The following is a 10,679-nucleotide window of genomic DNA, read 5'->3' as shown; positions in this document are numbered from 1 at the left end:
GACATTGCCTGGGGCATAGCCTGAGGAAAATGCCTTCCAAGATATTGTTGAATGTCCCCAGGACCCATCCCCCCCAACCTATTTTTGCTTCTAGACCTATAACTAAACTTAAGTCCCAGCAAGCGCCAAGAGGTGAAGTACAAACTGTGACCCATGAAGAGGTACACTACATTTCAAAAGAACTGCTTGACTTTTCTAATATATACAAGCTGAAACCTGTGGAATATGTGTGGGAATGGCTATTATGGATGTGAGATACTGGTGAATGGAACGTAAAATTGGATCATTCTGAGTTTATTGATATGGGCCCACTAAGCACAGATTCTTCATTCAATGTTTTAGCTCAAGAGGTTAGGAAAGGATCTAATAGTTTATTTGGTTGGTTGATGGAAGCATGGACTAATAGGTGGCATACACTAAATCAAGTTAAAATGCCAGAACTGCCTTGGTATACTGTCGAGCAAGGTGTCCAAAGGCTTAGGGAAATTGGCATGTTAGAGTGGATTTATCAGGTTAGACCCACAGACCCACTCAGGGAGTGCCCAGAGGTCACACCTTTCACCACAACTGTGAGGAACAAATTTGTGAAGGGAGCCCCAGCATCCTTGAAGACTGCCGTGATTGCCATTTTATGTAGGTCAGATTTGACAGTGGGAACTCCCCTAACTGAATTAAGATACCTAACTACAATGGGGCTGATTGGACCCTGTTGTGGTAGGGGCCAAGTGATGGCACTTAATCTCCAAAGACAAGGTGGGTGTGGTTACCATAATGAACAGCAGAGTCAAAGCAGTAATCAGAATAGTCTGACTCATATGGACTTACATTATTGGCTACTTAATCATGGTGTCCTTAGGAGCAAAATAGTTGGAAACCTACTGTTTACTTTATCTGTACAAGCAGAATTCTAGGCTAAATGAGTGGCAGTCTAGCTTGAATTGCCAGAATAGAGTCACAGCCTCTCAATTCCCAAATTTGAGCCAGTTTACAGACCCACAACCTCTTGAATGAAGGAGAGGCCAGGTCCCTTTGAGGAAGGACTTCACTACACTGCCAAAAATTTATACCATTAATCTTTCTCCCAGCCTTTTGCAAAGGGATCTATGGCCTTTTATGAGAGTGACTGTTCATTGGGGAAAAGGATGTAATCAGACTTTTTGGGTATTACTGGGTACTGGCTCTGAAATGACACTAATTCCAAAACAAAACTGAGAAACCAAACCCATTGCCATCGAGTTGATTCTAACGTTAATTCCAGGAGACCCAAAATGTCACTGTGGCTTACCAGTTAGAGTAGGGGTATGTGGAAGTTAGGTTATTAACAGAGCATTAGCTCAGGTACATGTCACAGTGGTCCAGTGGGTCCCCAAACCCAATCTGTAGTGATTTCCCCAGTTCCAGAATGCATAATTGGAATAGACATACTCAGCAACTGGCAGAACCCCAACATTGGATCCCTGACACGTGCAGTAACAGCTATTGAGGTAGGAAAAGCCAAGTGGAAGCCATTAGAATTGCCTCAACCTAGGAAAGTAGTAAAGCAAAAGCAATGCAACATTCCTGGAGAGATTGCAGAGATCAGTTTCACCATCAAGGACTTGAAGGATGCAGGGGTGGTGATTCCCACCACATCTTCAATAAACTCGCCTATTTGGCCTGTGAAAAATGCAGATGGATCTTGGAGAATGACAGTGGATTATTGTAAGGTTAACTAGGTGGGGACTCCAATTCCAGCTGCTGTTCCAGATGTGGTTTCATTGCTTGAGCAAATTAATACATCTCCTGGTATCTGGTATGAAGCTATTGATCTGGCCGATGCCTTTTTCTCAATTCCTGTTTCTAAAGACCACCAGAAGCAGTTTGCCTTCAGCTGGCTAGGCCAGCAATACACCTTCACTGTCCTACCTCATAGGTATATCATCTCTCCAGCCCTATATCATAATTTAGTCTACAGGGACCTTGGTTGCCTTTCCCTTCCATAAGACATCACACTGGTCCATTACATTAATGACATTATGCTGATTGGGCCTAGTAAGTAAGAAAGTTCTAAATACCAGCTATGACCATGTGGCCAGTTGCAGAAGTGAGGACTGTGATTGTTATGAGTATTTCTTCCTTGTTTTGTTGTATGTGTGTGTGTGTATGTGTATATAATCTCTTTGTTTTCTTCCCTCACTTATCCCATCACTTATTATAAAATATAAGCTGTAAATGGGGCTAGTACATTTTTGGTTGTATACATGTTAGTTGTATAATGTTAGGCACAAGCATGACTTTATAATTGTCTTTATTTACAAATTATATATGGTTTAAGGAGATGTGTATAGGTGCCAAATTTACAAGGGGTGGACTGTGATGGTTAATGTTATGTGTCATCTTGGCTAGGCCATGATCCTATTTTCCATTGTGGGATCTGATGTGGGCAGCCAATCAGTTGGAAGAGGAGTTTTCTTGGGAGTGTGGCTTGCATCCACACATACAAATGGATGTTCTGGCAAAGCTCTTGCTCTCTCTTCATCCTGGCACTTGTCCCGTCTGACCTCTGGTTCTTGGAACATGAGAAGCCTGCAGCCTGCCACCTGACCTGCATATTTTGGGTTTACCAGCTCCAACAACTCCATGAGCCAGCATCCTGCCATCTGACCCACAAATATGGGATGTGCCAGTCCCCATAATTGCATGAGCCATTTCCTTGAAGTAAATCTCTCTTTATATATTTATATATCTGCTTCACTAGTTTTGCTCCTCTAGATAACTCAGCCTAAACATCTGGTAAATTTTAGACAATAATGTCATGTTTATAATCCAAATGCCATTTATTCTGCTATACTCTAAAAGCAGATTGGGGGATTTATCTAAAATGATATGATTCTGCTTGTACAGATAAAGTAATTCATTGCAAAATAAAATACATACTCTCCAGAATACCTTAGAATGTTTACAGTTATTAAAGCAGAAACACATATTTGGTTACAAATTCTTAATCTGGGGATTGCTTTGGCTTTGATGGGAATATCTGCTTGTTCCAAAGTTTTGTCTCTGAGCCTCGAAACTTTACCCAAAGGAGCAACTGCTGATTTACACCTTGAAGGCAGCTTCCAATGCTCGAGCTTTCTCTGTGATGTTCTTCTGAAAGGGCATCATGAAATCGTCAAAGTCCACCTCGTAGGTGAACCGCTCTCGCATCAGTTCTCTCTTCCTGATCAGGTCTGCTGTAGTGGCCTCAGGACTCCAAATCTTAAATAAAAAGTCACATCCATGTCAGGGACAGTATGACAAGCAGTACATATGCTCCTAGTAAGACAATTTTCAATACAGTTAACTTAAAACGATCAAATTTACTCTCAAATTTAATGTAACCTTTACCTTCTCTTACAGGGTTATAAATGGTTATGTAAGCATCACTATTTCTGATGGTAAATGTTTGGGCAACTGAATACAACAATGCTCTCCAGCTAGCTCTCTGATGACCCTGGGGCCAGATGATATTACTTTTTAGAATGTCAAGACAGGGAAGCAAAGGAATGAGAGGATGATCTGCGTTTACTACCATTATGTCTTAGGTGGAAGTCAAAATTATTTTCATAGTGGAAGGCAGAGGAAGATGGTAGTCTCTTATTCAGCATGGTTTGATGGGTACTGGCAAGACAACTCTTATCTCCAAAAGATGCCTCCATCTCTTTAATTGTAGCCATTTTTGGAGGCTACTGAATAAATTCAGGCTTGATTGATAGGAAATATCCAGCTGAGATGGTAGTAGCGGGTACAAAGAGGAAGAGTAAAGTCTGAGAAGTACCAAGAAAAAGTATCTATAGAATTTGGTGACTAAATGGCTGTAGGGAATGGCATTGACCAAAGAAGATTTCAGTCTTTCAAGAATTAAAATATAAACATAGATATACAAATAAGAATACAGGGAACTAGATTTTTGGTGCTAAACAAGTTGGACATATTGAGTTGGAAATAAATTGCAGACATCTACAAATAATAACTATGAAAGATAACCTTTGGTCATTTGTTTGGGTGCATTGCATCAAAAGCATTTGCAAAATGATATTATGAGTACATACCATGCTCTGAAGTACTTACCCTCTGTGGAACAAATGTGAGGTCCACTTTCTTGGTATAACCACTGGTAATCAAAGAATTGAGATAAACCACATTATCCTTATGTGCTTTCTTGTCCTCCAATATTGTCGATACAGTGTAAACTGAATAAAGTGGTTCCTGGAAAGAAGACAAAAGAAAATCTATCAATTGCCAAAAAAAATCTATTTACACTTTCTGGTATTTGTTATTTGACATGTTCTTCTGAAGCCAGATAAAAAAACAAACTAAAATTCTCACTATAGAAATTCTAATCTGCAATGAAATACAGGATATTAGTATCACTTTGGGTGGGGGGAGATGATTACTTTGCATTGTTTAACCATATTTAATTAGTAGCATCAGTGACTGATCGCATAAGACTTCAAGATAACCATTCTTGACCTGTGGCCATCCAATTAATTAGAAGGATGGATTCCTGCTAAAATAATGATGCATATTGTAGGAGCTTTATCTGATTGATCCGCCTTCACCATCCTTATTCAAGTCTTCTATGTTTATTACTCTCCACTCTCTGCCTACCAACCCTGTAACTATCTACTTCCTACCACCTACATTTCCCAAGCCCTTTGAACTCTTCGCAATTTGATGACATTAAGCCTTTTCTTTCCTGACCTTCTTTCTCCCTAGAAGATGTTTCCAGCCTGGGAATGTACTTAGGGTTTCCCTGCCAATGGCAACATCTGATGTCTCAGTAATTCCCATGGGCAACAGCCTCAACCTTCCCCTGGTAGAGGCACCAGAACCACTCCAGATTACCAGGAACAGTCACCTTGGCACCTTAAGAACCTTAGAGTTACTTTTCAGGATATCTAAGTTACAAATGGCTCCATATCATAGGGTTCAGTGGTATACATTAAAACTCCTTAGGGGAGGGTGTAGGCAATGAAAGATTTTGGGACCAAAATAAAGGAAAATCATGCTTTGCTTCATTCCTCATAAGAGTTGTTCCCCTTCCCTATTTGGCCATCTCATCGTATCTACATAATTTAGAACCAAATATACACATATTCAATATCTGTTCCTGTTTCAGTATTCTAATTGTATTTGGCTGAACCAATTTGGTTTTGTGTGGATTCTGTTTGCAATGAGTACTTTTTAGACTTTTCAGCAATAGTTATACATTTTCCTGTTAGATATTTCTTTAAAAGTACTGCATAATGATGTTGAAAACAGATTGCAAAAAATATTGTTTTGCTCATGTAGTGTAATGATATGTCAATAGTGCCCCCACCAAACAGTGTTTTAAGGAATTCTATTTACTAAGGGTTAGTCAATCTCTTTTCTTACCTCCTCTTTTGTAAGTTCAAGGCCTTCAGTCTTTGGTTTAACAGATGGCTTGCTTTTCACTTTTTGATTTTCTGCTGGTTTTGGCAAGTTATCTAGCTTCTCTTTAATCAGATCAATTATTCTATAGTCAGCATATGCCCTTGCAACGTCCATGGCATTATGCCCTAATTAAAACAGAAATTTAGAGTTACAATAAATAGATTAATGATAAGCCATGTAGGAAAATCTCAGTACATCAGCCGTAAGCACACAGCACTAAGGGTGATTACCAAAGCAAACGGCATATGGAAAGTCACAGAGCTGCATGAGATATTTTCTAAGGTGGACCTAGCTCTCAAATCCCAGGATTTAAAATGCCACTTACTGGCACAACCATTAGTTCCTTATTTTTTTTAAGCAGGTTTCTTAAAAAGTCCATAGGAAATATTAGTCAATTATTGTTTGAATATTCAATTGACGGTTCTCTTCCCACATTAATCACATTTTCTTTGGATGCACATTTTTACATTATTCTCCCATTGCCATCATGTAAGGAGGTATAGCCCAAATGCACTGGGGAAGTTGCTGGCCAAAGTCCTCTACGCAGATGGCTGGGCATTATGTCCCTGATAACGTCCTCAGGCCTGATACAATATTACCGGTGATTCAGAGAGGCAACCTGAGGCACCCAGAGGTATTAATGCTCAGATCAAAAGGAAGCAGTGGCTTCCAATGTGAGAAAGTAAAATCTCCAGAAAAGGATCTCAAAATACTTTGCAATTAATTTTTCATCACCACGTATGGTATTTATGATGTAAGGTATGGCTCTCATTTGCTTCCTAGAATCAAGGGAGCCTCAATTCAGGAATTACTTTGTCCAGATTTAGAAGGAATCCAAAGTCTACAGAGTCTTTAGACTATGCTGATTATTGCAATTGACGTTGATAACAGTGTGATAGCTCAATGTGTGATTTCCTGTCCACAAACTAATGGTTATTGGTCCCGATGAAATAACTACAGAAATTAAGAGTAACTAGTTAGAAACTTTTATAGTAATTTGACAGAACAATTGTCTGTCTTTTGAATCTAATGACAGAAAGTTTGGGCTTTTATTTTATATATATTAAACATATTTATGGAGCTCTGGTGGTGTAGTCGTTAAGAGCTTGGCTGCTAACCAAAAGGTCAGCAGTTCAAATCTACCAGCTGCTCCTTGGAAAACCTATGGAGACAGTTCTACTCTGTCCTAGAGGATTGCTATGAGTTGGAACCGACTTGATGGCACCTAACAACAACATACATATTTATATTTTTTCATTTCATTTTTCTAGTAAATCATTTTTTATTCTATTTTACAGAAGTTTTCAGTCCACAACAGATTGCAAGTATAAAGAACTGGTCCTTCACCATAGCTGGTTTGAAAAACACTGAGTATAAGACAAACTACCCATTGCACGTTCCATAATATTTAACTCAGACTTGTGTTTGTACTAGTTTGTGGTCCTATAAGAATAGAATTCGAAGCGTTCAGAACCTAACAAATGCTCCTCTTCTAACCCCAACCATCGATAATATGAACACACACCTCTTCTATTTTCCAGCTGGAATTTAGCACCAATATCAAGCAGGTATTTTACAGTATCCAGCCTACAGCTCTCAATAGCTCTACTTAAAGGAGTTGAGTTGTTGATTGAAGGTGCATCTATTATAGCTCCAGATTTAACAAGAAGTTCAACAATATCTTGTTGACCTGCATGGCATGCAAAATGAAGTGGAGTCCACAGAAAATTATCTGTTGCATTAACGTTAGCCCTATAAAATAAGATAGATGCACAAATTAAATATTGTTGTTGTTCCAAGCATGCAAGGCTAAAAATGCAAAATAAGATTTCACAGTTTTATCAGATTGTTAAACTGTAAACCAGGGAAGCTTTAAGTGAAACAAGCTCTGTGCCATGATTTTTCTTGACATCTTTTTGTTCTGCAGTATCTGAAAATTTTAAACTTCTTTGTGGATATACATAGTTTGTTTAGTTTTAAAAAGCACTTAGATCCTGGTGGTAGCCATTTTTGCCAAGGTTAAATAAAGGAAAATTATACAATTGGATCCAATGAAGACAAAAGCTTGCAGGAAATACAGAAGTTATATTATCCAATTTTGTGTCTACTTTCTGTGCATCTTATGAATTTTTAAATGCACCTTTCACTATTAAAATTATAGGCATTGTAATATATTATTTAAAAACATAATCCTTTTTAGGAACTCACTGTCCAAAAGTTTAAATTCTCATTAATTGCTTTATATTCCTCTTGATAATATACAAATTTGAATCTTTCTTTGGCATTAAACATAATAGTAATAATAATAATACATTTTGTCAACGCTATCACAGCTACCACTCTGCTAATAAGTGCTTTGTATCTTTAAACTCATTTAATCGTCAACAAACTCTGTGAGATGAGTCCCATTAGCTCTCCATTATATAAATGAGAAAACTGAGGCATAAAAAAATTAAGAAACTTACTCCAGGTTACACACCTATGGTAGAAAAAGGAATTAAACCAGAGCATAGTTTTAGTTTAAAAATAAAAAATGTTACGCTTTGGTATTTTAAAAGCATTTTCAAGGACCCAAGGAAAAAACTGAACCTCCTAAAGTGAGACAGTAAGTTTTAAATGGATAAAAAATGTCCTTAGTTATTACAGCCATCATACCAACTTGTTTCAATTTACTGGCATCCGCACAAAAAAAGAGAACGATAAAAAGTGACTCCACACCTGGTTGGTACAAATGGTTAATGCACTCAGCTGCTAATCTAAAGGTTGGAGCTTTGAGTCCACCCCAAGTTTCCTTGGAAGAAAGGTCTGGTGATCTACCCCTGAAAATCAGCCACTGAAACCCTAAGGAGCACTGTTCTACTCTGACACACATGAGGTCGCCGTGAGTTGGAATCAACTCCAGGGCAACTGTTTTTTTCTTTCCCATACCATCTAGGTAAAGTCCTGAGATGAAACTAAGTTATCCAAGGAGGCCAGTGATAATACAATCTGAAAGCTTCTCTATCCCCAACAGTGGAAACTTGCTGGCCTTCACTTTGGGTTTAGTTGTTATAGGCAAACTATCTTTGTATCTACACAATCCCACATCCCCATTAGCCTGGTTCCCCATATAAGATCTATTCGTAATCTAAACTTAAGTGTTGAGGCACTGTTTTGTGCATCTTAAAATTCTGGAGTTCAATGTTTATTTCTTAGCCATCCTTTCACTTCCTTGAATTGTGAACGCTCGTAAAACTTTAAGCCTTACTCAACCAAAAAAACATACCCTTTTTCCAGGAGAAACTTGACTGCATCAATGTTTCCACTTGCACAGGCAGTCATTAGAGGTGTTTTGTAATAGTTATCCTTCATATCCACGGGTATTCCTGATTCAAATGCTTTTTTCAGAGAAGCCAGGTCCCCTGCCTTGGTGATAAAGTTAATGTTTGCAAATACCTTCCCTGGATCATCGACATACCATGCAGAGTCATCCTGAATGGGATGCTCTGGTGGATGATCTCGGTTGAAGCGATTGCAATCAGTTATGTTCTTGTAGGTTTCAATCATATAATATGGCAGCCCACCATCTTTCCGCAGTGGAAATGTATTCTCAGGGATAAAGCAAATTGGGAGAGGCAAAACAAATTTGCCTTTCCTTCCTTTCTTGCCTATCCCTTTTTTCTTTTTCTTAGGCCCATAGGATGCCAAGACATAAGTCTTGCTTAAGTATTTTGTTCCTTTAAAGAAATCATTAATGTTGACCCCTCCTCCCCGGAATTTTTCATGAAATTGTGCTATGAGAGACAGCTGTTCCGAGTTCACGAAATCTTGCCTCTCCTCGAGCGCCATCACAAAGTCCTCCTTGCTGACTGTCCCATCGCCTCTGTCCACAAACGAAAAGGCTTCCCGAAGGAAATTCTCGTGCTCTATGGACCAATCATGTAGTCTAATGGCCCAGAGTGGATTAGGATTTTTGGCTCCTGGCCTGGCAAGTTTATTAGCAATTCGTTCTGCTTTGCGTATTTCTTTGCTTGCTGCTTTGAAGCCGCCTTCTTTAGCCACAGTCCTGGGGGTTTTATGTTCTAAGTTCTTCCATTTCAGGTCACATCCTAAAATGTGAAACATCAATCATTAGGAGTGGTACCAAGGCATCTGCATGGCCCTACAGATGATATTCATCCAACTGTTTTCTTAATTGTGGGTCATTAGTCAAAAGCTTGTCCCAAAAGTATACTCATATAGAGTTGAGCCTATTTAGCTATCATAATTGTAAAATTAAGCTGTGATTTTTCCCTGTGAGCTTCACTTTGGTGAATCTTGATGTAGATATGCTTCTAATTTACATTTTCTGACCTAAAAGATTAGTAGATTTATTCCTTCAGATATTTGAAACAAATATCATATTGGGTTACTTGCTAAGGTGACATCATGCCAAGCAGGGAATGAGCAAAGGTGGACGTTGGATTTTGGAAGTCCTGATCCAGACGGCTGATATATGAGCTCAGAATACTGAACGATGCTCACCTCTTTTTTAATAATTATGACTATAAATCTGTGTAAAACCTTCAACTGTATTGTGTCTGTATTCTTCATGAAATTAATGTGATTTATCTGCTGTTTTGTGGCAAGGTCACATGAAAAGCCTTAACAGAATTTGAGAGGATTTCAATACTATATTTGTGTGCAAGTTAAACATTAAGATTCATTCTATTTTTTGGTCTCTCAGTTAACAATATGATGAGACCAACATTATCTGTAAAAGTCTCCAAAGAAATGAACTTTTCTGAATGCATCAGGGAATCTACTTAGTGCCACCAGGAAGGCTATGTTGTCTATAAGGGTCTTAGAGATATTAAAAATACATGGTGCGTATAAATAAGTCAGACTATTATGAAGCTTTCTAGTGTGTTCAATCTAGAAGGTTCTTCTATTGCTCTGCCAATATCACATAATCAAAAAGGGTTGGCATCCTGTCAGTAAGCAAAATTTATAGGCAACGCTATGCAAAAATAAAGCCCGCCCCTCCAACATTTTATAGTTTTGTCAGCAGGATGTTTGCCATGATGGGCATATTAGGGCGCATTATACTATTCCATTTTAGTGTGCTTGAAAGAAGAAAAAAGATACCTGGCGATCAAGAAAAATAATCATTTTTTCAAGGTTTTTACTTTCTTTGTTATTATTAAAAAATAAAATTTTAAACTAAGGCTGATAATTTCAACAGTGATAGAACCAAGGAAGATCAAAGACTACAACCTTCAGTA

At 38.3% G+C, this 10,679-nt stretch overlaps 1 protein-coding gene across 1 annotated transcript in view; it reads right to left on the bottom strand.

The window, feature by feature from the left end:
* Positions 1-3,078: 3,078 nt before the first annotated feature.
* The window catches only part of ANKEF1 (ankyrin repeat and EF-hand domain containing 1), a 13,952-nt gene continuing 6,351 nt past the window's right edge, over positions 3,079-10,679 (bottom strand). The window contains 5 exon segments of the mRNA XM_004383085.2: positions 3,079-3,237; positions 4,090-4,227; positions 5,398-5,561; positions 6,962-7,188; positions 8,702-9,524. Of these exon segments, the coding sequence (XP_004383142.1) occupies positions 3,079-3,237; positions 4,090-4,227; positions 5,398-5,561; positions 6,962-7,188; positions 8,702-9,524 (1,511 nt within the window).

This window comes from Trichechus manatus, unplaced genomic scaffold, assembly GCF_000243295.1.
Source record: "Trichechus manatus latirostris isolate Lorelei unplaced genomic scaffold, TriManLat1.0 scaffold00104, whole genome shotgun sequence".
Lineage (NCBI taxonomy): Eukaryota > Metazoa > Chordata > Mammalia > Sirenia > Trichechidae > Trichechus > Trichechus manatus.
Note: the sequence above shows the minus strand (reverse complement) of the source record. Positions and strands in the feature narration are given on the sequence as shown.